Below are 27228 nucleotides of genomic sequence, written 5' to 3' on the forward strand. Positions count from 1 at the left end.
CCTTATTGTGGGCATGCTCCAACTTTGATATCTTTCATCAAATCCACATCTAGCAACCTTAGCTCCCTCGCCCTACATCTAATAGATTCCACCACCCTCTTGTCGCATTCAATTGAACAAAAAATACCAAAACTATGTAAATGTATAAGAATGCAGAGTAACCACATACTACATCTTGAGATTTTGTAAATTTAGTCTGCGCAAATATAAGAATCTTGCACTAAACCACGCACTACACATTCAACTTCAAGACTAAAACTACTATGCAAATATAAGAATGCAGAGTAAACCACAGACACACATCCAACTTCAAGACTAAAACTACTACGCAAATATAAGAATGCAGAGTAACCACAGACTACATCTTCAGAGATTTTGTGAATTTAAGAATGCATAGTAAAACTACTACGCAAATTTAAAAATACAGAGTAAAACTACAACACAAACATGAAAAATGCATATAAAGCTACTATGTAAATTTAAGAATGCATAGTAAAACTACTACACTAAATTTAAAAATGCAGAGTAAAACTATCACCACACATTACACAAACATGAAAAAACAAACACAGTAAAAATTAAGAATGCAGAGTAAAAACTATTACGAAAATATAAAAATGTATAGTATAACTACTACACAAACATAAAAATGCATAATGAAATTGCAAAACTATGAAAACTAGAAAATACATAGTAAAATCACTAAACAAACGTAAATTCGTATTTACAAGCATATGAAAATTTATTTTTTTCATACAAATTTATAGAAATATGATTAAAGGTTGAAGATTCTCACCGGATTTGGTTTGTTCGCCGAAGTTTTTGGAGCAGTCATCCTCTCAATTTCACCTCCATCTCTTCTAGAACTTGAAAGTTTGATTTTTTTTTTTTTTTTTTTTTTTCAGCTTTTTTCGAGATTGTAGAGTTCTTCATTTTCTCTTTTGTTGCTTTCATAGTTTTTGTTGGTGATTCAACCATTTTTTTCTTTTGTTTTGCCATCTTAACTATGTGAATTTAGATTTGTAGGAGAAGAAATTTTAGATCTAAAAAGCTAAAGAGAAGGAAGAGAGAAAATAGAATGATTCACAGGTTCACGGGTCTGTTAAGTAGGGGGGTATTTTTGTCAGCTTATTATTTTAAAAAAAACAGGGAGGTTTTGTGAGTGGTTAGGATTTGAAAGGGTTTTAATGTACCGGTTTTTTAAGCAAGGAGATTAAACGCAATCTCTGCACGTGCAGGTACTTCGAGGTTCCTACCGATAAAAATTCTAATTACTAATTGTTTTTGAAAAGGTTATTATGGGCTTGAGGGTGGGGCACATAGGCAGACCCCTAGTGTTCTGAATTGAACCAATTTATACACTCTTTGATTCATTTTGCCTCACAACTTTGCCCAGAAAATCGAGTTTTTTGTGCTTCCGTTGTTCTGTTAGCCATTAGGTATCAAGCGCATAGGTATAACCGTATAAGAGAGAACAAATTGAAAAGGCAACATCACTCATACTCTTGTTCTAATACAGAGTTTATCACCACAGAAAAGGATTGATAATCTTCTACTACTAGGCTCTCTGGACCTTTCAAAAGCGTCTAGATCCGTAGGCTTATATTGAACATTGAATTTTGTGTATATAATTTGCATGTTATTAACATACATGCTCCACTTTTTGAAACGTTTAGCTAACGTATCAGTGGTTCTTAATCCTTTCATCAACAAAATGATTTAACAATTAGCATAAAGAATAAAGAACAAGGTGTAATGAAGAGTTTGAGAAACATAGTTGATGAACAACCGTTTGTGGTCTCACAAGAATATGAGAAAGAGATGTATAACTAATCGTTGAGTTTATTTTTGGCGTATCATCTTCAACGACAATAAGTTTTGAGGCACATGTATTTACAAGTTATGAATGTGATACTCATATATATACATACACAGATTGCTGACAACTGTTGAAACTTATAAAGAAATAAAATATGTCACCCATATTCCTAGTGAAACAATAGAAATAGTGGCAAAAGCTTGGCTTAGTTCCCATACAAAATTTTGTTGCTGAGGTGCCAAATTCTCCCAGTCTGTCCTCCTATATGCACCAGTATTTGCAGATTTAAGGAAGCAAAAGAGCATATCAAACACAATGACAGAAAGGATAATAAAAGTGCTCGACAAACAAATAAAACATAGCATATATGTATCTCATGTTGATTCCAAATCTTATAGGTCAAATTTGATATGATATGTCAAGAAGGACACATGCCTTACTATTAAAGCAGCAGAAAACAGAATTAACCTATGGCTTGTAAGGAAACAGCATTATTTTGCCCAACTTAAGTTCAAGGTTAAAGTAGCATGCCACCTACTTGTCGACAGTGATTGGTTTGTGAATCAGTGGTGGAATCTCACCTGAAGTAGCCCCTTCTTGTCAGTCGTAATCTATCTCTAAGAGTTAAAAAGGAACTAGCAAAGCCCCTCAAGTAAACATGGCAAAGAACTTCACCATTAGTAAACCTATAGCCATTGATACCGATTACAACAAATACGGGTATCCTTTACTTTCTTTACTGGCTCCAGCCTAGCATTGCATTAGATCTCATTAAAAGTTGACCCTGTATGAGTGCATGGGTACTGCTGAACTCAAACCAGTACGAGGGGGAGGATACTTCTGCAAACCGGGAAACATTTTGCCATGTCCCGTGTTGCAGTTGCAGGCAGCTAGGTTTACAAACCTGAGAGGGTTATTTACCTCTTAAGCTATCACAGTTGAATATGTTCCACAAGAACAACAATTGAGTTGTAGTGACCTCGGTTTAATTACTCAGTAAAATAATGTAAATCCTGTCCTTCTCTATTACTTCTTCATTTCAGAAAAGGATGCCTTAATTCGTTGTAAAAAGAATTATAAATAAGGTGACCATAACAAGCGAGTGAAATTCTATAAATGCAATTGAGAAATGAGGACATACCCCAAATCGGCTATGATGATGCTAACATTATCTTGTGACCGTTGATCCTGCAGAGTTTTATGAAGTTGTAGTGAAACCGTCTAAGTAGCAATATCACTTGATATGTACAAAAGACAACTAATCATCAGGGATAAAAAGTACCAGAGCTGCATGTGCCAGAGCTTCACAAGCACGCTGAAAACAGAAGAAAGGAAAATAACCAGAAGGATGGAAATTGAGTATGATTCAGCAGGATCTTGAATCTGATATACGAATTTGAGATTTGGAGCATGTAGTATTATGCATATCTGGATTCAATTGGACCACTATTTTAGAATGTATCTGAACATTTCCATGTTCTCGAAGTTGATTCCTGACAAATGTTACTGCATCCAAGCTGAAACATCAAAACAGGAAAGAAAAAGTTGGTTAGTATTTGTTAGTTGGAGCTTCGAACCATTAACAAATGATAGACGAGGAATCCATTATGTTTTAGGTTGGGTTACTATGCCGAAAAGATATAATAAGAATGAAGCCACCCAGCTAACCTGTTCACATATTCCCATAGACCATCAGATGCTAACAATAAAAATTCAGTATCAGATGCAAGAGCTAATTGATAAATGTCTGGAGATGCTGTAACAAGGTCTCGTTTGAACTGAACTCTATTACAGAAGCAGGTATCTAATTATCCATGGTGTTGAAAGGACTGTCTCCAATCAAATTGAAATTGGAAACCATGTTTAGAATTAAAAATGGCAGTTTCAACATCCAATCATGTGGCATACAGTTTACATATGCAGTCATTGACATAATGTTTAAAATTGTTTGGTGCCATCTGATCAAAGTCATCAAACATCAGAGGGTAATTGCATACAAGGTAATTTATGCGGTTGAAATTATGGAAAATCATGGTTAAGTCTTGTACATGCACTGTCACTAAAAATGATGCCTAATTGTACATTTTACTACATATAGAAGGCGTTACGATATCATAAGTTGCAACAGACTCCTTTAGTCTCTTACAACCCTTCCTCATTTACTGGAGGGGACTTGTTGCATGAGTAGCTAATACTGTCATGAAGATTGTACCATTCTGCTGCGCAACCAAGATCCTTGAAGGATTTTAGAGTATGTGCCAACATCACTCCAGGGGCTGGACTTCCAACTTTGAACAAAGTTACGCTTATCCCAGAAGATCTACCTGTCACTGCATACTTCCTCAATCCTCATCTGGTAGTCATCGAGAAAATTTGGGATTTGGCGATTTGCCCTCTAATCCCATATGCAACTCTTGAATCCGACCGTAGAAGAAAGTTTCTTTCCATGAAATTGTGCAGGTAGAGAAAAGTGAGAATAGTTGAACTCACATATAAAGAAGCTCCAATAGGATTCAGTCCCAGCTGCCGTCGTCCAAAAAGAAGTCATAAGAGATATGAGCCAACATCCCTAATAGTGAACCTTCTTTTTGTACTTGGTTCTGAGCATAGACAATCTCCTTTGTAGAAGCAATTTCTCCTCCTTCTTTCCCATCTTTTCCAAGTAGAACACAATTTTTTTCAGCATAGTCACCACCTCTTCGCTCTCGTAACCCAACTCTTTCTCTTGAATGCTCAAAACCCTCTTCAGCAAGGCCATTACGTCAGCATCATCATTCCCTATTCTTGCTTGAATGGAAATCAAACAGTCGAGAGCTTCCGCTGCACAATCAACACATCATTCACAATTTCACATTAGTAAACAAAAAGGTGGAGGGGAGGGGGTACTTAATGGCCAAGGATACCCATCAGCATTGGTCAAGAAACTGATTTAAGCACCATTATAAGTTTATAACCATAGCTTGCATTCAATCTCAACACTAGATAATATTGTTGTCAGGTTCTGCTATACAGTGTATAATACACCTCATATTGAGCACTTGCGCTATTGGTAGTCTCAACTACTTGGACTCTTTACCTGAAAGGTCTTCGTTACTGTGTCATTCAAATGTTTTCCTCTGAAACCCATGACGTCCATGTGTTAGAGAACACTTAAATTTGTACACAGGCTTCCATGTTTTAACTTCAGGAAGTTCAAATTGACAAGTGGAATCATTGACATTTGGGCCATGGTACAGATATCATACCCGCCCCCAGCAAGAAAAATACAAAAAACAGAGTCACACACCGACCCAAACAAAAAAAGGAGTGGCATTACCAAGATTAGCTAAGAGCGTATACACTAAAATTCCCAAAAATGTTAGAAAATAGATTCAAACTGCAAAGGTAAACTAAAATCAGCTAGTCATTAGCCTAAAAGTAACTCAAACAAATCTTGTGTATACTCTTTTACATTTCATCTCGCGTACATATAAAATGGTTAGAATGACTTTACAGATTAAAATCCTCTGTGAAGGAACAAGAATAATAAACTAAGTAACTACTTAACTTGTGTCATGGTTAAGACTAAGTTCTGTCATGGACTAAGTTGGAAAGCCCTTACCATATATCAGAGATTTATTCCCGAATGCCCTTTCATGGATGCGCACGGCCTCCAAGGCAAATTGCTCCGCCTCTACGTCCCGTTTCAAATGGTAAAGTGTGACGGCAAGGCTTAACATTGGGACAGTGATTGATGGATCCTCAGATCCCATAGCCGTCTCCATGATCTGGAGACCTTCCCTTTGTAAGCGTTCAGCCTCCACAAAATTCTTTGAGCGTGAATATGAGGTAGCAAGGTTTAACAGGTGAGTCACTGAACTGGGGTGCTCATTTCCATTATACTTCTCAGTTGTTAGCAAACACTCCTTTAACAGCTCTCGGCCTTCGTGTTCTCTAAGACAGTTGAGGATACAACAATTTGGTTAGACACATCTCAGACATTCCTTTTTTCCTTTCATAACGGGCGATTCACTTGTCCCTAACAAAGTGTTTTTGTTGTTGAGGAAGCAATGAGATAATAGGAAAATGGAAAATATAATGGATTTTAACTTCAAAGTACAAATACTCTTTACAAAAAGGTGAAAAAGTCCATGGCATATCGGAAGCGAGTCACTACCTTCCTGCAATGCGATATAAATCTGCCAACTCTATCCTAATCTTCTCCATGACTTCATCATCCATAGCTATGTATTTTGAATCCTTTATAACTTGAAGGCCCTTCCTATATAATTCAACAGCTTCACCCAAGCTACCTGAAAGACAAGAATACGATAACCAAAACTGTTACGTAACTATAACTAACACTATTCAGTTAATACCTGATACGAGCTTCACATGACACACATGGTGCAGAAAGTGAAGGATATCACCCTTTGTTAACTAGTGACAGGTCACATCAAAACAAAACCTAAACTCAGATGGATCCACTTTATCATTCAAGGTGTTTGAAGCACCAAATATTATATACAATCCAGTAGAAAGGGAACATTCCACTCATTGAAAAGTAACTTTATAACAACATAGAGTCCAAGGTTTAACCTACGACACATTATTTTACAGAAGATTTTCAGCATCAAACGTTTTTTGTGGGATTCCTCACTTCTCGGAAAACGTACATTTTTGTGAATACGCTCTTTATCGACTTGTATGCTGTATTATGTTGTATTAACTTTTTATTCGGACCAAACACTATACTAAAACGTCTCTATTTCCAAGGGATAGGGTATGCTAACCCCCTGCACCAGACACAGCCTTCGGAAGTCAGAACATGCTTAATCCCAAAGGTTGGCCACTTTTGCTATTTGAAATATATTTTGGCCACCATAGCACAACTGGTAGATTTGCCAATGGGGCTGTCTTAACATCAGAAAACAGCGAAATATGGTACAATAGCTGTTTTGAGTATAAATCAGTTTCAGCCTAACTGAATATGATACATATATATGAATTGGTGTCCGACACAGGTACAAAACGTCCGACACGGCATCTTGAAAGAGCTTGGATACTGAGACGTGTTTTTATAAATTTCAGTGGTCAGACCACCTGGTCCCAACTCCTTTTGATATTCATTTTAATATGTGATTTATTTTGTTCAGAAATGCTGGCGACAAGCTCAATGGAAATAACAAGTACAACTAAAGGTTTATGAATAGCAGTACAATGCTTACCTTTTGCACACTTAGCATTAGCAAGGGAACACATAGCTATTCCAACTCTTCCATCATGGTCTCCATATAACTTTGCATGTCCTTAAAATTCTAGAATGCAAAACACACATAGGTATATCAGAATATGTGATATAATGCCTAGACCCAAACAAAAGAACATGCAAGAATATAAAAATTACCTGTAAAAACAGTTTTCTGCATCAGCAGCCTTACCTTCCCGGATAAAAAGATTTCCAAGACCTATTTAAGGCACCACAACATCCAGGCTTTCAGCACCTCTGCTCTTTTCTAGAATATCGACTGTGCGGCAGTAGATTTCTACAGATTTTGAGGCCCTTCCAATAGAAGTATAGACTTTTGCCATTCCCAGAAGTGATGGTACTAGAAAAGGATCACTCTTTCCTACACAAGGATACGCTTTAAACTAAGGTTGTCTTCAGAGAATCACAGAAAATAAAAAAAATACCACTTTTCAAATTACTATAACTGCATTGCGTGGAACATGAATCATAGACCAGCTCGAAACTTACCAAATAAACCTTCTAATATTTCAAGGCTTCTCTCATACATCGCCATGGCCTCCTCATACTTCCTGAAATTAGTGTACATAGTTCCCATATGCAGCAACACTGAATCCAAGAATGGCTCATTGTTCTTTACACTCCCAACAATCTCTTCCAACTGTGCATCATCGAAATAATGTATTTTCAAGAAGATGCACATGACAAAAACAAACCAGATAGACTCTATTTTCTATGACACATTTTCATGAACAACTCTCGAATATATGAATATGGAATTACCTTTCCAAACACAACAACACATCACACAGCCACAGACACAAAAGGAGGAAAAGTGTCGACAATCTCATGCAACAACACATCGATGGATGTTTCATAGAAGAAAGGAATTAACAGTTTTCTATGAAAAACCCCACACAAACCCCACACATTTCCATCAGTGTAGTGGGAAAAAAATGACCACTAATTAGCTGGTGTTTTTCCTCATAAAGAGAGTACTATAAAGCTTGTTCTTTACTTATTGATTATTTCCATTCTCCTCATCTTTGTTGTGGCTCCTAATTCCAATTTTTATTAGGGAGTGGTTTTGTGTCTCCTTATCTACCTATACCTCCAAGAATTCTAGTGTCCACCTGCTCGGTCATTCAACTAAGATGCCACATGCAAAGTAATTAGGCTAGCTTGCATTTTCCACTTTCATCAGTAACCAGAACAAGTGAAAACAGTTTATATGCATAGTTGTGAACTCCCGAATCGTATCGCAAATCGTTTTTAATTTTCAGTGAATCGAGAATCGAATCGTAAGATTCACAAATTAATAAATCGTTTTATAAATATGTATATTTTCTTTTATATTTTATATTATTATTATTATTATTAAGTATCCAATTACAGAAATTTTAAGGTCCAAGGATGGAGAATGTTTAAATGAGCCATTTGCAATTGTCGGATTGAGAATTTAAGTTAGGGTCCAAGTGAAAGAAAAGCCCAAATAAGTTTACTTTTAAGATAATATCCCAATTTAAAGACCACCCATTTCTTTAAAAATAGTCAAACTTTCTAACTAGACCTAATATCTTAATCCAAAACAAAAGGCCCGCAACTCCTCTCTTTTACTTCTCTTTCTCTCTCTCTCTCGATTAGGGCAAAAAAAAAAAAAAGGTACAAGAAGAAGAAAAGATCTCAAATCTAAAGAAGAAAAGATTTTTTCACTGAATCGTTGGTCGTTGAATCGTGCGATTTTTACGATTTTGTCGGTTCGAATAGCAATTTTAGAGCGATTCCACCATCATCCGATTCATACCTGCGATTCCAAACTATTGTACTTGTTGATACTTGAATCGACGATTCACTCATGAATCATTCCCCAGGACAACATACTCATATGTAATTAAGTCGTGTAAACGGTTTAAAAATGTTTCTAAAAGGTGGCTTACAATCCTAGGAATGTTGCTTTAGATCTTCATTACCTACCTACTATTACACGAAATGCAGTTTGTCCTATGTACCAAGATGTAGGGCGTTTCTGAAGAACCTGAATTGAAAACTGAGTACTTGATTCTTACTGCTACATATTGATATGAGATAGATATCGACTGTTAAGAGGACTGTTCAGGATGGAGAGTAAGGAGAAAAGAAAACTTCAGACAAAAACAGTTGAAACCTGACTGACATAGTCAGGTCCATTTTTATGCTGACTCATTCATCAGATTTCAACTCCTTTCATGGTGATTTTCTCTCCTAAACTCTTTGTTTTGAACGATCTTCCAACTAGTGGAATTTATCTCCAATCAATCTACAGTAGTTAGAATCAGGCTCTGCATTAGATTCTCCCGAAAGAAACCAATATCCCCTTATGGTTTGCCATTGTATGAAAAGATTATAAGGATCTACACTAGACCTTTTTGGGCAACTTGGATATGAAGACACGGATTTCAGTAAATGACCTTAATCGACTCAGAATCCTTTTCTTCTCTTCTGCTGATGATACACATGATTTGTTTTTCAGTCGGCTCGAAAGCGAAAGACCTTTAACTCTGGATGGCCAAGTACTCAAATGGACCATCAGTTAAATCTTTGGTCAATGCTGATACTTTTGTTAGGAGGTTTCCTAATTGCTTTGCAATTCCTTCAAATACAACTAGGTGTAGAGGGTCAACTGCATTACTTAAGTTGGAATATATCAATTAATGTATTATGCAAGAATCGGGTATTTGTTTTCAGTTCACACAATTGAAGGCTAAAACTTATTGGAAATCACCTGATGGGATTCAAAGGTGAATTGATATATTTTAATAATTTATTGTTGTCCGCTAACCAAAACAACCGGTGCTTTGTTGACAGTTACTAAATTTAAATGAAGTTACCGGCTATCACACACACAAAGTCACAAACCACACAGGGAAAGAAATGTGTAAAATCTGAATGCACACAATGCATGGAGAAAGTGTTCTTTGCAATCCAGGAAGTTTAGACAGCTGAAACGCATGGTAGAGGTTATGTGAAGGGTCTGTAAACAGTTCATATCAGTTCCTAAGATCCAAAAAAAACTGATAACAAATTAGAATTTGGTAGCATAGCTCAAGGCGTCCTAAGAACATCAGTACGCTTCCTCTTTACCAAACAAAATCAGAAACACACAAAACTAAACATATTGCACGACTAACACTCCAAATCATCATTCAATCCAGCACAAATATAGATGCTTCTATAACAAAGAATAATTTAAAAAGACACAAAGCTTGCAAGATCTTTACAGGAAAATAAGATTATCGAACACAAATTACATTGAAACACTCGAAACCAAACATTGGAACCCTAGAAGCTCCTGAGGCTCATGATCAGTACTTAAGTTGTGTGTAAAGAGTTTAAATATTTCTAAAGTAGAACTATATTCTCCCAAAATATCTGATTGTGTCATTGTGATCAGGCAAACTTTTATCTGTGTGAAAATAGAAATCTCGAGTATGAATTCATATCCAGCTCCCCTTAACACTCCTGACTGTGAGGACTTCTATCTTCTATCATATTCTATTTTTTAATCAAAATCTGGCTCTGAATGTTTAAGAAAATGCTGAGGGTTCAGAATAGGCAGAAGCTCTCACCTTGTTGAAAGGATTAACTATAGCTAAAGAACTAGGCGTACAGAGACCTTATGTAGGTTCTGAGTTCCTACAGCAAAAGCTTGGTGGATGCTATGAGGTTTCTTACTCCACTTTCGGACGCTCAAAATCTCTGGGTAAACAGTTTAGATATTTGTAGAGTGACCTATATTGCTAGGAATGTTGATATATACTCTATAATCTGTAGCTTAGTCTGAATCAAGTTACTGGTTTTCTGAAAACTAAAAAAGTGAAAAGCTAAATGCTTACAAATGGTTGCATGAAGTGATCAAGGATACTAAGTTATCAACAATTGTATACAACTATCTGTGTGGCAAGATGCTCCAATACAGGTGAAACACATAATAAAGGTTTAATTCAAATATCCAACTTTTTTCAGTTATTTGAAGTGAATAGCATGTAAACAGTTGATATCAAATGTTCGAAACACTTAATTTATATCTTTCAAACCCCTTTGGTACTTTTCAACACTTTCAACACTCTGACTATAAACAAAGGCAATAAGAGAAACACACGAGAGAAATAGCTTTTTAATTGCAACAATTGAGGTACACTAATAACAAAGCCGACTGCAACAAACAACAAACTAATTAATTACGTGTCAAATTCAAACAAACAAGCAAAACATGATCTCAGTTCGAACAAAAGAAAATAAATTACCATTTTCTTTCTTGGTTATTTTTTCTCCTCAATTCTTTTCTCGATTTTTCTTTTTATTGGGTTTGCAAAATATCGCGACATTTCGTGATTTTGGAGTGTTGTATGTGTTTGGCTGGGCCTTGCTATTCTAAATAGGAAAACCAATAGTGGTAAGAGGAATATATAGGTGGTTATCATGTCGAGTATATATCTCATGTAGAAGGTCCTCATAGCATTCCCAGTCCTCATAGCATTCCCAATCCAGGTGAAAATGGGGGGTTTGTGAAAATAGTCACCTCTATTTTGTGGAAACCCAATGCTGCAAAAGTGAATAACTGGTGACTATTTTTTCAAGTTGAAACCAAGGTGAAACCTTCAACCGAGATAGTGGCTGACTTGATATCTTCGGATGGGATTTTGGATTCCGTCTCGTGTGTTTTTTTTTTTTTTAAATCAGTTCTTTTTCCGGACGTAATGCGTGTATTTTCGATTTCTTTCGGGTTTTTTTTTAACTTCAGACAAAATACCAGACGGGATGTTACATTCTGTCTCAATCAAAAAACCTCTAGACATAATCCAACATCCCGTCTGAGATTTTTTTTTCACCTTTGCATTGCACAGCCTACGTGGAGGTGATAAGAGGAGGGGGGGGAGGGGGGGAATCCACTTGCATTGGGAATGCTCTCAATATGATAAGATAAAACCAACTAAAGATGTGAAGGTGGCATGTAGTCCTCAAAAAATTTGTATTCCATGAAAATAAAAAGGCCTATGAGCAGGTCCAATGGGGAATGTTGTAATCTACAATGGTGGTACTAGGTACACACCATAATGCATCACCTGAAAAGTGCTATATTTATTGTTGTGCGAAAAGGCTATTACTACAATATTGTATATATATATATAAGAGAATGCACTGACTAGTGGTTTTTTTTTCACTAACTCCCACATTCTTCTTCTTCCACCATTTGTTAAAAGAAGAAATACACTTTTAGACTCTTCTCATGAAGTTCGGTGGTTTTATTGATATTAGTAGAGTAAAAGGGATAAACAAAGCAGTTTGAGTCGGGATTGATGTTTGATTTATTTTTTATTAGCATACCTGTTTTAAATGAGATCAGTAGCTCTTTGATGTTGGCAGCAAAAAAATAAAAAACAAACAAACAAACAAATTGTTGTTTGATGTTTGGTGCACAAAAAAAAATGTTTTTTTTTTCTTGGTAATTTTTTCACGAGTGATCCTTCAACCATATTTGCCATTCCATAAATCTAGGTCATTTAAACTAAACAGAGACCAAATATTCTTAACACCAAACTCTTCCAATTTTTTTATTTGTGCAACATGGGTTCTTTGCAATTGTCTATTTTGTTTTTCGCAAAATTGTTCTATGTAATTGCAATTAATGTGACATGGGGTTTTGACAGTGTGAGAGTTGTTTGTTTGAATTTTTGCAAAATGGGTTTTGCTTGTTATAAGGTTTATCTTTGGTTTGTTACAACATATTCAAGCAAATTTTTGTATCCGGGGATTTCCAAGAAACGCATTTTTGTTTGGTTTGGTTTTCACCATGATGGATTTTACTTATTTTGAGGTAATGTGGGGTAGTGTGTGTAGGATTTTTGATAACATGGATTTTGCAGCTTGTTATTTTATTTTATTTTTTTTCTAATAGTTTGTTATTTGATTGGTTGTCTATGAGTTAAACTAGTAATAACAGTGATTTTGTGGTCGGTCACTTAATCTTTTGCAATTTTTCTTGTAGCACCCATAATGGGCATCTGATATGGGTATGATTCTCGATCTTTGCGTACCAGATAAAAAGCGGTATTGTGTGCGCTACTGATTCGCAAATCACGTACACTAAAGACTAAACCATATTTACCTAAATCAGGACATCGTCTAGTTGTCCACCCTCACTTGTTCATACATGAAGAGCGGATCGGATATAACCTGGTATAGAAGTTGTTTCGAACAAATAACACAACTTTTTTCCTTTTGTCCATAAATAAATGCTCGGGATTTGAAATTTTGTCACGATTTAGAAGTTTTATATGTACGAAAACTTTAAGTTTTAAGGCAATGTACAATGAAAAATTATAGTGATAATTACCTAAAACACGAGCATCATGTTGTTTTTTCGACACATACTTGTTTTATAGTATTTTTATTATAAGTTACTATCGTTCCAACTAGAAAAATTCTTTTTGACTGATTATTGATTTGGGGATTGTTGTACTTCAAATCTCTAGTGAAATCTCCTATTTTGTTTTTTGTTTTAAGAAAATGTATAGTATTATTTGATTGATTAATCGCAATGTGAGAAAATGTCGTGGTCACATGCCAGACACACGATCAGACTTAACTAGATGGGTTTCTTACTTCAAACCATGCGGTCAAAATTTGTAACCACACAAGAGATATATACTAATATATATATTCACACACTTCAATTATGATCTCTAAAGCAAGCATTCGGAGTCTTCAATTAAAAAAAAAATACTTCAATTTAACTTTACTAATATATTCACACACTTCAATTCTAATATCTAAAGTAAACATTTGGAGTCTTCAATAAAAAAAAAAAGTTGTTCGACCATATAATTACATAAAGGGAAAACAACGCACGATAAATAAATTTTCCACTAAAAAGAACCGTATATGCCATAGGCTTCAAGGAGCAGGGAAAATCAGCAGTTTGAAAAAAAAAAATTAAAAAGCAACCCAATAGTAACGGTACTTGTTGAGAGTTGAGTAGCTACAGTATTTTGCACCGCATCCTTCAACATTTTTACTGATGCATCATTGATCAAATTTGTTTCCAGCAATCTCTTATTGGCAGCAGTGAGAGACTCTTCACCAGCCACCTCTTGGTGGTAGTTACTACCAGCACCAGGCACATTTGCATTAGAAGACGAAGACGAAGACAAAGACATTAAATATGAGAGGAAGGGTGAGGGAGAGGGGGAAAATATTGACTTGGGAATGCTCTTATAGAAAAAGTTGTGGGGGGTGGTGAGGTAGGGAGAAGAGGCGTGGCCTGTGCCAGCAGACCTGACATACCTTTTATTTTTGATTTTGATACTTTGTCCCAAGGACCAAAATATCGATATTGGTGAATATATCGGTGTATCCAAAAACCGATATATATCGGATATACCCTTTTTTTGTGACCAGTCCAAACTATTTAAAATATCAAAAATATCATATATATCGAAAATATAATATCAGAAATATATCGGAAATATCAGATTTATATTAAAAAATAGTCAAAAAGTCAAATGATATATATCGTATATATTGATTATATCGGTGATATAAAGTTTTATATTGGAAATTCCGATATATATCGGAAAAAAAAGTTCAATATTCAGTAGATATATGTCAGAAATATCGATGTCGGTGTACCAAAAAAACGATATATATCGGCGATATTTTGGTCCTTGCTTCGTCCTATACTCCTATAGACAAATAGTTGAAGGAACAGTTTGAACTTCGAACGACTCCAACAACTAGGAAATGAGTGGTCATTCAATGCTTCATTATGAAAAAACTAGAAAGATATGTCATTGGTTAGTGAAAATGGATGGGTATCACTCACTAATATGATATCACAATTTCGAAAAAGTCAATTTGTATTTTCTATTTTATATATGAAATAAACAGGTAACATTGTTTTTTACTAATGCAAATTTGGTATCTCTGATGATGATGTGTCTGAGAGGAGTGGATGGTGTGATCTCTGATACCAATGCACACCTACAACACGACATTTAACCCTGTGCCACAATTTTTAACCTCTCCAGAAGACTACCACACGATTACATCTTTCACGGAGGAGATGCTGCTAAAACCAGCAATAGGAGATCTATTATTTTATATTAGCATGAGAACACGAGCACGTTAAGGAGAGTCAAGCGTATTTTAAGGTTGGCCAGACTCTTTCCCGTGATATCTCATCTGAGTTGGCCAGGCATACTTCCTAGTGAAAAGGGGTGATGTTGACCCTAGTGAAAAGGGGTGATGAAAAGGCGAGGACACGACTATGTAAGCAGTTATTGATTTCAATACAAGTGAGGGTCTGCCTAACCCTAGTTTTTTTTTGTTTTTTTTTTAAATCCCCTTAAAAAGCTTCCTGAAATAAATGGTCACAAATCCAATTGTTTGTTGATCTATTCATAAACTAACAATGGATTTTTCTTATGCATTTCTATTATAAATGTTTCTTGCATCTTCAAACATTTTTTATAATAAATTCTAAACTTCTTAAATTATGAACAGTACGTAGGCAATGTATAGTTTGAAGTTTCATATAAATCATTTTCTTCCAATAAAATTAGTAGAGGTTGTACAAACTCCAAAACCTTTATGGCTCTACATAAATCTCTCACAATAAGAGCTCGTTTTTCTTTGTGTACATTATTTATCTCTGTGGGCATTCTTTAGTCATAAACTAATAATGGAGTATAAGGGATAATAAGAAGAACAATCTCTTAATGAATACCCCAAATACCTATGAGGCTATGAGCTTGTAAACCCATGATTACTTTGATAAGACAAATCTTCTAATGAAAAATCACTTGTTACCGGTAGTAGCCGTTTTCATAGATGGATCATAGTATGTATTGGGCCCAGAGAATAGGCTCAAGACCATACTATGTCCCATGAGTTAAATCTAAGGAGAGAGATATAAAAGGGAAGAGTGCAGGATAGAAAGGGGAGGAGAAAAAGAGGAGGCAACTCAAGAGAAAAGAGATAGAGGTAAAAAGAAAGAGTGGAGGTGAACTACGGCGACTTGATCCCGAAATGGGTACGTAGACAACCTAATTGGTGCAGCCGATAAAAAATAGAGCTTGAAATTAAGTAAAGTTAGAAGTCGCGGTATTTAGGTGCAACAAATGGCGCCGTCTGTGGGAATCGAAAAGAGTGGACTGTTGGATCTAGTTATCTTTCCACGACCAGAGTCCATCGCTTCACTGTCAAAAGACCACCTGTCTCTCTGAGAAGATGCCACAAGCTCAGAGAAAGTGCGCATTTTCTAGGGCTCGAACTCTGCCAGCAAAGTCGGTAAAACCTTTGGGTGATGATACTAGAGGTATGGGGATCGAACCCCGCCAACATCAAAGAGTTATTGACCTCATTTAAAATAGGCTTACCAATTAAAAAAAAATGTGCATCGACCATCCATTAGAAGATCCACACTGGGAGCCTAATGTCATGTTATTGATGTAGGTTGAAAGTACAAACGACTGTCTTCCTTTTGGCACTGAGTTGTTGTTTGGTGACTTTAATCCTAGGATTCTACTATCAGAGATCCCTCTAAAGAGCTGGTGGCTTGGTGAACGCCGAGCCCACCTTGACGGTGTTGAAGGGTCTACATCTCTATGCATCGACATATTAGAAGTTGAAGGTACTGAAAATGGAAATTTCGGTACCGATGGTTCTACTGCTACTGCTGACGGCTCTACAATTGGTGACAACTCTATTGAATCCTTCACCTCAGTAGAGAAACTGTTGTCCGTGGATAGATCTGTTACAAGGAAATGTAAAACTATCAGATGCAACATTCTTTTAATCGGTGTTAGATGCAACATATGATATGGTTCAAGTTCACATGGGCAGAACAAGAATTTAAGTATAGGATAAAGAAGTAGAAGATGTGCTGTGGAGGTTGTTGGAAGTCGAAAATGCTGCTGAAATTCTGATGGGAATCTCAAAAGAAAAGAGGAAGGTGGTGGTACTTCAGCTGAGATGAGGATTCTATTTGTTGTTGATGGTGGTGAATTGGTCAGATCTGGTGGACTGGTGGTGAGTGGAGAAGATGGGGAAATGGGTTGGTTTGGACCCATTTCAGATCTTGGCAAAATGGGCTTATTTGGATGTTGTTGGGCCTTTTAGCTATTTGGGCTGTAGAGTAGTGTGCGGGCTTATAGAATGTGGTTGATGGCGTAGTGTGGGAACTGGGAGTATAGGGTGGGCAGTGGGGGACTAGTAGGGTGTGGACGGTGGTAGCAAGATAGGTGTACCACCTCGGGTTTGTGCGGGGATGGTAAAAGACAATCAAGTCGAGTATTTCCATAATGGTGATGGGTCTAATAAGGGGCAGCACAGTCCCCTTGTTTGTGTTATTAGTGATTTTAGTTTTTGTAGAGTATTCAACGTAACAACATCGGCGGCGAGGAAGTTGGAGACAGAGGAACAATGAGATCAATAGATTGTGGTTGAGATCAATGTCTTGGAGCGTCTGAACACGGATGGTAAGATCGATGATTACAAAAAACGTAGAGAGGCGTACACCGTGGCAGGTAACTTGTTTCTTTTACCATCGTGTACATAATAGACGGACGAGTAGCGACTCGACCATCAGCCATAGTTACACTGGGGGCAAACAAGCCTTGTCCCCGTCTTAGGCAGAGATGTATGTGGGGACAGATTAGGATTGTCCCCAGACCTCGTGGCATTCCGTGAACCTATTCAGGAGGTCGCAGACCATGAATGAGAAACGTGGTTGTACACCTCAGGGTAAGATAGATGGTACACTATTTGGAGCACATGATCGCCATTATATTTGTATGCAAATACTTATGCTGAATTAATGTTCCTCGTTAAAACTCACGTGCTATTTGTTCAAAACTCAAATATAAAAGTTTCAGATTACAAAGAAAGAGAAAGATCTGCAGTACCGCAGAACAGAGTGGAGATTGAGTTGGTATTGAGAGATGGATCCATCTCACCTCCTAAGCTAGAGAACGGGGGGGATGCTCCCTTCGTGGACCGCAGTGTCTGAATCAAGCTTGGGGCAGAATAAGATGCCTCTAAGCCAGAGAATGGGGGGAATGAGCCCTTCGTGGACCACAGTGTCCGAATCAAACTTAGTCTGCGAGAATGAAATGCCTCTAAGCCCGCTGAGGAATGGGGATGAGCCCTTTGTGGACCACAGTGTCCGAATCAAGCTTGGGGCAAAATGAGCTGCCTCTAAGCCAGAGAACGGGGGGGATGAGCCCTTCGTGGACCACGGTGTCCGAATCAAGCTTGGAGCAAAATGAGCTGCATCTAAGCCAGAGAATAGGGGGATGAGCCCTTCATGGACCGCAGTGTCCGAATCAATCTTGGAGCAGAATGAGCTGCCTCTAAGCCAGAGAACGGGGGGATGAGCCCTTCGTGGACCACAGTGTCCAAATTAAGCTTGGAGCAAAATGAGCTGCCTCTAAGCTAGAGAACGGGGGGATGAGCCATTCGTGGACCGCAGTGTCCGAATCAAGCTTGGGGCAAAATGAGTTGACTCGAAGCCAGAGAACGGGGGAATGAGCCCTTCGTGGACCGCAGTGTCCGAATCAAGCTTGGGGCAAAATGAGCTGCCTCTAAGCCAGAGAGCGGGGGAGATAAAGCCCTTCGCGAACATGATGTAGAGTTTCATAGAGCGTCAATCGAGGAGGATGGGATGAGGCCCTTTGAGGACGGGATATCGAGTGCCATGAGTAAGTGCAAAGGGGATGAGCCCTTCGCAGATGATGAGATCCGAATCAAACTTGGGGGCAAACTGAGCTGCCCCCAACATCTCCAAGGCAGCGGAAGGGATGAGCCCTCCGCAGACATGAGATCCGAATCAAGCTTGGGGACAAAATGAGTTGCCCCTCATCAGACTCCACTTCAGAGCATAAAAAATGGGGGGGGGGGGGATGAGCCCTCTGCGGACATGAGATCCGAATCAAGCTTGGGGGCAAACTGAGTTGCCCCTCATCAGACTCCACTCCAGAGCATAGACAACGGGGGGATGAGCCCTCCGTGGACATGAGATCCGAATAAAGCTTGGGGCCAAACTGGTTGCCCCTCAACAGACTCCACTCCTGAGTAGAGACAGTGGGGGATGAGCCCTCCGCGAGCCGGAGTTCCAAATTGCAATTGGGAGCAAGCTACATATTCATAAGGAACAATACTATTGAGTTCTACAAAAAGGAAATTGGGGGGATGAGACCCTTGGCGGATACAATGTTGAGTTCTATGAAAGGGAAATGAAAGGGTGAGAAACTTTGTTAGGACCTGGGCATACCCGCCAGGCCTGGGCCTCCGCGCCCATGGGATAACTAGTACAGATATTGTCCCCCACTTAACCACCCATTGGGCTTGGGCCACATCTTGGTCATGGGTGTGGGGTTTTATATTAAAAGGCCTCAGCTGCTAGTTAGTGAACTTTCCACTTTATCAACCCACGATGAACTCCTTTCTTGTTAAATGTGGGACTATTTCTCTTTTCGTTCCACACACTCTAACAAACTTTGTATCATTGTAGTCACATTTCTTTCTATTTCATCTGGGTTTCTTCCAAATAAACCGAGTTTTCATTCTAATTCAAACAGTGCGTATATTTCCATCTCTGTCTAACCGTGAAAAAGGAAATTTCAATGAGTTCTACCTTTCTATTTTCTGTTCACAAATACTGGATGTCTTCCCGCAGTTTACACCTTCAAAGTTGATTTATTTGGGGACTGTTTTAGTTCAAATTCAAAGGTATGATCTTTTCCCCTCCCTTTTTTTTTCCCATGAAAGATTCGTACTGCATAGTAGCATAGAATTATAGATATTCAATTTCACATGGCAAATGCAAGTTGAACTCATCATTTAGTGGTTCCTTTGCAACCAATTATTTTTTGGTTGTAACTAACTGGCTATTATTTTCTTCCTGTACTTCGTTTTCGTTTTTGTGGATTCCAGTTTTTTTTGTAACTACTACTGGTGAATAGTTGTTCGATCCTAATGCATTAATCATTACATCTACTGAATGCTTGGTTCAATTCTATTAATTTTGTGACTAATTTTTCCAGTTCAAATCTAATGCGATTGATATCTAAATGATAACTGGGGATCTAAAATGACACGAGAAACTGCAGGCTTTCGAAAGCAGGTCTTCTTTCTTGCTCTACCTTCTTTTTTAATTGTGTTTTCAGCCTATCCTGGTAGTTGATTTTGTTTTCTTTGTGATGTTCAGTCGTTGGAATTGAGTGAGAAGAACTTTACGCGTTAGCCAAATATCGCAACAAATAGGTTTTACATCTTTTGGAATTATTCTATGAATATGATCGAACTGTGCTAAAGGCAGGTTTTGTTACATTGTTGAACAAATTGTGGGAAACTGTTATAGTGTCAAATGAAGAAAAGTTTGTAGTTAGGCATGGATTTTTTGTTAGAAATTTGAAAGTAATAAACTATCACGTTTCACCTTTAGACATTTACAATTTTTATATTATTCCAGATTGGTAGTGAGGTCCCTGAATGCATATACTAATAGGTGTTGGCATTTGTTACAAATTGTTTAATATGATCTATGAAGATGTAGACTGAGCACTGCCTTTTTTGTGCCCACCTTTTTTATCATATGAATACATTGATCTATATACCCTCCAAAATGCGTATGTAAGTGTTGTATTTTGTTGCAAACAGTATGGTCTGGGCACTGAGGTGAAGGTGGCTATCTATTTTCTAATGTCATTGTATCTACATAGATAATCCTTGCATAGTGCTCGATGTTTTTTCAGATTCAAGGTCATGTCTGTGGTGGTGGGGATATTTTTGGTTTCTTTGTGATCTCTAACCACTAGATCGATTGAGTAATAACTTATTGCAATAGCCAAATATTTGGCTCTTAATTTCTTAGAACTACTATAAAGTTCCTCTTATATTCCTCTTATGTTTGCAAGTTTGAACTCTACATTGATTGAAGAATTGCACAGTTCCGTTCGATTTATTACATCGTCTGTGTAGATCACATAAGAAGAGGTCTATGAAGATGTATGATAAGCATTAACTTATGTATCAACTTCTCCATCGACAACATACATCTCAAACTCTCTGAATAGCATATATATGTAAGATTCGGAATATTTTGTATGTCAATATATATGTTACTTCTTGCTCTTTCTTTCTTCCGGTTTTTATTTTTTTCTCTTTCATGTTATGAATATTGTTAAAGGAAATATGAACTATGGTCTACCTATTGTATTGATGCTCAGTAAGGATCCAATCATTTGGAGATATTTTGAGAGGCTTACTTTTATTTATTTATTGGGTTTGCGAACATCAGTGTTATAATGTGCTCTTCACAGTTTTGGTTGAAATTTATTTTGCTTTTTCTATGTGTATACTTATGTTTGAAAAGAAATGTGTCCATATACAAATAAAACAGCCGAGGGAAGAAAATTTGTTTTGATTTGATTTATTATTTTTTTTTTTGAGTCCTCGGATCACGAAGATAGTTGCTTCATTATCGGGACTCCCAAGCATTGGAATTGTTGGACCTTCAGACAATTTGAATTTATCTGCCCATGGAGAGATTTTCTGGATAGAGTCCCACACATATCTGCGAACATCTTCTGTCTTACAATAAGGTTGTCTTCTTCCATGTCCTCATCTGTCATCTCTAAGTACGCATCAGCAATATTTCAAGGCAAGTTCAAAAGCTTCAGGTTCGTTGGGGAAGTCATCCAAGCATATCCCATTCATGGCTGCTTAACGTGACTCTATATACCCTCCAAAAAATTGTTAGTGTATTGTGTTTTGTGTTTTGTGTTTTGTGTTTTGTGTTTTGTGTTTTGTGTTTTGTGTTACCTTAGATTTTTATTGGACTGAATCTTTAAAAATAAAATTAGTTCTCTTGATTGAAACAGTGGTATATCTTGATAAATATGTTGTTATATTTGATTATTGTTTTATTGATCTACTGCCTTTTTCACTAATTTAGTTAGTTTGACAAATTTGACTCTTATTATTAGAACTTGATGGACAATTCCCAGTAATCAAAATATGGCTAGCATTTTGTGTGACACAGTGCATTTAGAAATAGAAATTTATCTTCATTTTCATTTACACATTTACAGATTGAATGGCTTTATGCACTTATTATACAGGTGCAACGTGTGTGCCAATTTGCTATTGAAAGAAAGAAAACCAACTTGATTTAAAAACGAAAAAAGAAGATCACACAACAGAAATATGTGGAGGCGAAGTTTCTTCTCTTACTGGATTACTTTCTCATTCCAAACCCTCTCTTCTTAACCAGGTAATAATTTTCATCTGATCCTTTTTTTTTTTTCAAGTCAAATATTTGAGCTTACTTTTTTATTCAATTGTATTTGCAGGCACCACACAGATTTAACCTTTTGGAAGCCTTTACCACTCAAGTTTTGACACGGGTAACTTTTTTTCTTCTTCTTCTATATGGTCTATAAGTTAAATTACGCATACAATATTTGTCATTCTATATATAATTGTGAATCTATAATGTTAAGCTTTCTACTTGTATAATCAAGTTCGGTCTAAAACGCAATGACAGAATGATAGAATCCTCTGTTTCATGTAGGCTAAAGATGGAGCATCACCAGCTGTAAGAACCCTGTTCGTAACATTTGTCCTGGGTATGTTCTCATCCTTTAAGTAGTTTGTTTGGATTGGAGGAATACTCTATGATTCCATATGCTTAATAAGTTCATGCCATACAATGCCGTCAGGTGGCCCTGGGAGTGGAAAAGGTACACAATGTGAAAAGATTGTAGAAACTTTTGGATTCACACATCTCAGTGCTGGTGATCTGCTAAGGCAGGCTATCTCTTCTAATTATGAGGATAGGTATTTACAGAAAATGAATAATCTCTGTTATGCTGTTCTTCAAATTATATAGCATTTCTAACTACAAAAACGCAGTTTAAGAGATTTTGTAATGTTTTCAGTGCGATGATTTTTAACACGATTAAGGAAGGAAAGATTGTGCCATCAGAAGTAACAGTCAAACTGATTCAAAGAGCAATTGAGTCAAGTAACAACTATAAGTTTCTCATTGATGGTTTCCCAAGAAGTGAAGAGAACCGTGTTGCTTTTGAAAAAATAGTAAGTCTCTTCCTATCTCTCTGAGTTCTTTATGAAGAGCCTAGCATCAGAAAACCTTAGTCGAAGAGTTCATTGAAATCTGTGTATTCACTCTATTTTTCGAATATACCTGCACTATCTGAAACTTATCGTTGGAGATGGAGAAGGTCTTCCACATCATGTATATATATATTATATTCGAGTGAGTGGAGCGAACGATTTTGGTAGAAGGGGTGGTTATCCAGACAAAAACCAAGTTGGTTGGTTTCTATCTGTCCTCAACTTCTCTCTCATTCTTTCTTCGCCCCCAATACCCTTTCTCCTTCACCCAACTCTCTCTCCCCCGGCTGCTCACACTCCCCCCACTGCCATGCAGTATACTAGTCGCATTCAGGCAAAAGCACAGTTGGGTTGCTTCTGGAAGATTTTACCAAGGCATTTTCAGATGTATTTGGATCTATATATAGGAATTCATTGTTCCTTTCGCTGGCATGATTTTTTTTTTTTCTGGCGTAAAAAAGCAAAAGGACAATTTGAGTACAATAACAACAACACAAGAGTAAACAGGGTGGGGGAGGGTGGAAGTAAATTGTGTGAGGAAAAGTATGACTAAATTAACATGATTTTTTTTTTTTTTTGGTAACCAGAATTAACACAACTTGATACTTGAAGAATCCAAACAAACAACACTTAACTGATGTTTTATTAATGGGAATCTCATCCTTAAATCTCAAGATAATTATCCTCATGATGATGGCATCTAAGTGCAACCTTGAAGGAAACTGCCTGCAAAGAATTGAAACTGATATAGAGTTTCTTGTTTAAGGACACCCCCCCCCCCATGTAAAAGGTAATGGTAGGAGACGGATGTATACACCCTTTAAATTCCCCCGTGTACTACTCTAGTTTGTCACGTTGTTCATTTCAGTTTCACAATCCATCCAAACTTGCCAACCATCTTACTTGAGACATTAACGTGCACGTTAACACAAGATGCTCTTAGACTGTAAGTGCATATAGACTTCAATTCTTAACATTTTAACTCCAATGTAGATTGGAGCTGAACCAGATGTTGTGCTTTTCTTTGACCTTCCTGAAGAAGATATGGTCAAGCGGGTGCTAAGTCGTAATCAGGTTGTAGCGTATTATCAAATTTTCCTTTTTCCATCCGTCGAATAGGTTTCATGAATCTAATAACCACTTTTTGTTTCTCTCGTCACTGCAGGGAAGAATTGATGATAATATAGATATAGTAAAGAAACGCCTAGAAGTTTTTTCTGCACTAAATCTTCCTGTTATCAAGCACTATTCTGAATTGGGAAAAGTTCAAAAGGTAACATTGACCCATTACTGAAATCTTATATGGGAACTGTTGGATATAGAATGGATGTTATGTGGGTCTGTATTAGTATACGGCTATACGCTTTAGGGCTGAATATTGTTTAATTCAGCAAACATATGTATCCTTTTAATTTATCAGCAATTCAAAATGTATGTCTTTATTTTGTGCATTTAGTTTGGTCAGTTACAACTTACAAGTCTAACTATCTGTGCGGCTATTAATTGTTCAGATAATGTAGATCCGTAAAGACTCGTGGTCATTTTTATATATGGTACTATAGGAGAGTAGTGACAGATGGTAATGTGTGCAGATCAATGCGGTTGGAACAACTGATGAGATATTTGATCAAGTTCACGCAGTTTTTGCTGCATATGAGGTATGAATAATGCTTAATTTTATGTTTAACTAATGCAACTCTACAGCAGTTGAGAGTGAGATATAGTTCAATTGAATAAATGGCAAGTTAGTGTCTTATCTTCCTGTTTGGGCGCAATCTATACTTTAGTTTTGGTAGTATTCAGAACCACAACTCTCATTTAATATAACGATTATCTTAGGGCACTGGTATGTGCCTTTACCTTTATGGTTACTGTACTTTTGAGGAGTATATGCTGAAATTTCATGGAGAATTAAGACGGCTAAACTGATGTCTGAGGTTACATAATAACAAGTTTGTCCTGATTGTCAAACTTATCATGCATGGCAAAGTAAGAATTATTACTTGCAAGTTGATATGGCTTACCTACCATTCAAATCACTTGTCCCTCAGAACAAATCTCTAGAGGCATTTCCTGTTGAGACTGAAAAGTTCTTGCCTGTAGACGCTGCCAAAATTTTCAGCTGGTAGACATGCTCTTTGGGTAGAAACTGTATTTTTATTATTAGATTAACATATTCGCTTCTTAAGGCAAAGTTTGATGACTGTCCATATTGTTGTGCAGAAGGCCATCATATGAAACACGAGATGTGCGAACGACAAGCAGCAAGAGAACACAACTGCTTCTATTATCCTTTTGAAGTTTTCGGACATCATCATTTAAAGATGAGGTGCACAGTGCGCTAATGGCTATCCTGAACTCGCAAAATTTTGTTCTCTGACACTAATACTACACCTCAAATTTTGGATAAAGCTGGGTTATGCAGGTTTAAACCTGCAACATCTGTTCTTTCAAGACATGCAGCAACCCCTTTCAACTTATAATGTAATGTCTCCAGTTCATATAAAATCAACTTTTGGTTGATGAACAAGTGTAAATGTAATAATCCTTACTAGTGCATGTGGGGAGTTTTGGGATCGAGCTATTATTATATCATCTTTCATTACATTCTTCATTGTTTACCTGAGGAGTTTGCTATACCGTAAACTTTCTCTCTAAGCAGCTGTTACTTGTTAGGTTAGTAGAGAAGTGTACTTTTTGCTATTCCATGGGTTTTAGTTGGCCGGAAAACTGCCGGAATGCAGTGGAACTCACTGCATTAAGGGAATGCACACAACTCCACTGGTTAATTGGAATCAACAGGTATCATCAAAACTTTTGCTATATATTAGTTTTATGATGTTGGACATGCTATTGGTGCTGCTGAACTTGGGTGGGATGTTAAGGTACTTGATGGTTTGGGTTATTCTGATTTAGAAAAGTTAATGGGATTAGACTGTTTTCCTACTTTACAAATTCCGTCTCGCCCCGTTAAGGGGAAGTTGCCCGAGATCGAATTTGAACATCCAGATTGTGTTTATTGTTGTTTTTCCCTAATGATAGTAAGGAATTTTCTGTGCGTGGATTATAAGAGTTTAAGTTCTTTGATAACGGAGTCCTTATCCGAATTGGAATGGATAGGCAGACCAAATTTACTTAGCAAAGTACATATTTGTTGGGATATAATATATAGGAGAGCTGAAGCTGTAAAGAAGCCATTGACACATGGGGATGGTTTGGAAATCGAGCCATTTCAAAGTAGTGGATTGTATAAGGGGTTTACAGCGAGGGAAGTTGTTAGAAAGAGAAGGAGTGCAGTAGATATGGATGGAGTTCATGTAATGAAGAGAGAAACTTTTTATCAAATTCTGTTACATTGTTTCAATGCAAAATACTTTTTCTTCCGGTTATCTCGACTTCTAATTGCATGTAAAGCTTCATGGGCCTGAGCACATTATCATGCAGGGGAGAGATCAATTTTTGCAGCAAGGGTCCCATACGAGAAACAATGATCTTGTAACTTACATTGGTCAAGCTAATTGGACGGAAATGTTCTGGGAGAGTTGGGTTGTCAACTTTTGGGATGAGGATAATATTTGAATGATTTAACTCTGGTTAAGTGCCGTATTGAAAGAAATTTCCACCAATTCAATAGTTTTTTGCCCGACTTCAGCCCAAAAGGTTTTGTAGAAAATAGCCTATGTCTTTCAATGCTTTGAAAATCTCATCGTCTGAAACTGGATGCATGAGTTGATCATTATCAATTTATCATATATTACATTGATGAAAATGTATTCTTCCTCTCTTTGTAATCTCGAAGTGTTAACACCTATTCAAAGTTTACTACGACTCTGATATATCACATGTTTCTTTGAATGTAGTTCTGATTAACATATTAACTTGTAGGCAGCTATCTGTTTGGATGGAAATGGATGCAAGTTACGTAATGGAGCGGCAACAAGTGGGGACGATTCAATTCTTGATACATCAATTGCTTGTGATACATGTGATATATGGTTAGCACACT

At 37.0% G+C, this 27228-nt stretch overlaps 1 protein-coding gene and 1 pseudogene across 4 annotated transcripts; one reads left to right on the plus strand and one right to left on the minus strand.

The window, feature by feature from the left end:
• Window positions 1–1824: 1824 nt before the first annotated feature.
• Window positions 1825–14242, minus strand: LOC147495867 (uncharacterized; annotated as a pseudogene). Its single transcript, XR_015199576.1, has 10 exons — window positions 14069–14242; window positions 7557–7707; window positions 7206–7428; window positions 7027–7116; window positions 5976–6111; window positions 5421–5752; window positions 3488–4639; window positions 3102–3336; window positions 2961–3007; window positions 1825–2080 (listed from the first exon to the last, which is right to left on the minus strand). The product of XR_015199576.1 is annotated as an uncharacterized LOC147495867 (transcript).
• A 5253-nt stretch (window positions 14243–19495) lies between these two features.
• Window positions 19496–25843, plus strand: LOC147495868 (UMP-CMP kinase-like). Of its 3 annotated transcripts, none has more exons than XM_086564618.1 (11): window positions 19496–19814; window positions 20129–20208; window positions 22208–22359; window positions 22439–22492; window positions 22660–22714; window positions 22808–22925; window positions 23027–23183; window positions 24216–24296; window positions 24388–24495; window positions 24815–24880; window positions 25446–25843. In XM_086564618.1, exons 7-11 carry the CDS (start codon window positions 23031–23033, stop codon window positions 25458–25460), a joined length of 423 nt encoding a protein of 140 aa, XP_086420744.1. In that variant the 5' UTR covers window positions 19496–19814; window positions 20129–20208; window positions 22208–22359; window positions 22439–22492; window positions 22660–22714; window positions 22808–22925; window positions 23027–23030; the 3' UTR covers window positions 25461–25843. The 3 variants fall into 3 exon arrangements, with proteins under 3 accessions (XP_086420744.1, XP_086420746.1, XP_086420745.1); XM_086564620.1 differs by having other exon boundaries at window positions 19543–19814; window positions 25449–25843; XM_086564619.1 differs by lacking the exon at window positions 20129–20208 and having other exon boundaries at window positions 19555–19814.
• The last annotated feature ends 1385 nt before the right edge of the window (window positions 25844–27228 follow it).

This window comes from Coptis chinensis, chromosome 6 (genome assembly GCF_015680905.1).
Source record: "Coptis chinensis isolate HL-2020 chromosome 6, ASM1568090v1, whole genome shotgun sequence".
NCBI classification, from domain to species: domain Eukaryota; kingdom Viridiplantae; phylum Streptophyta; class Magnoliopsida; order Ranunculales; family Ranunculaceae; genus Coptis; species Coptis chinensis.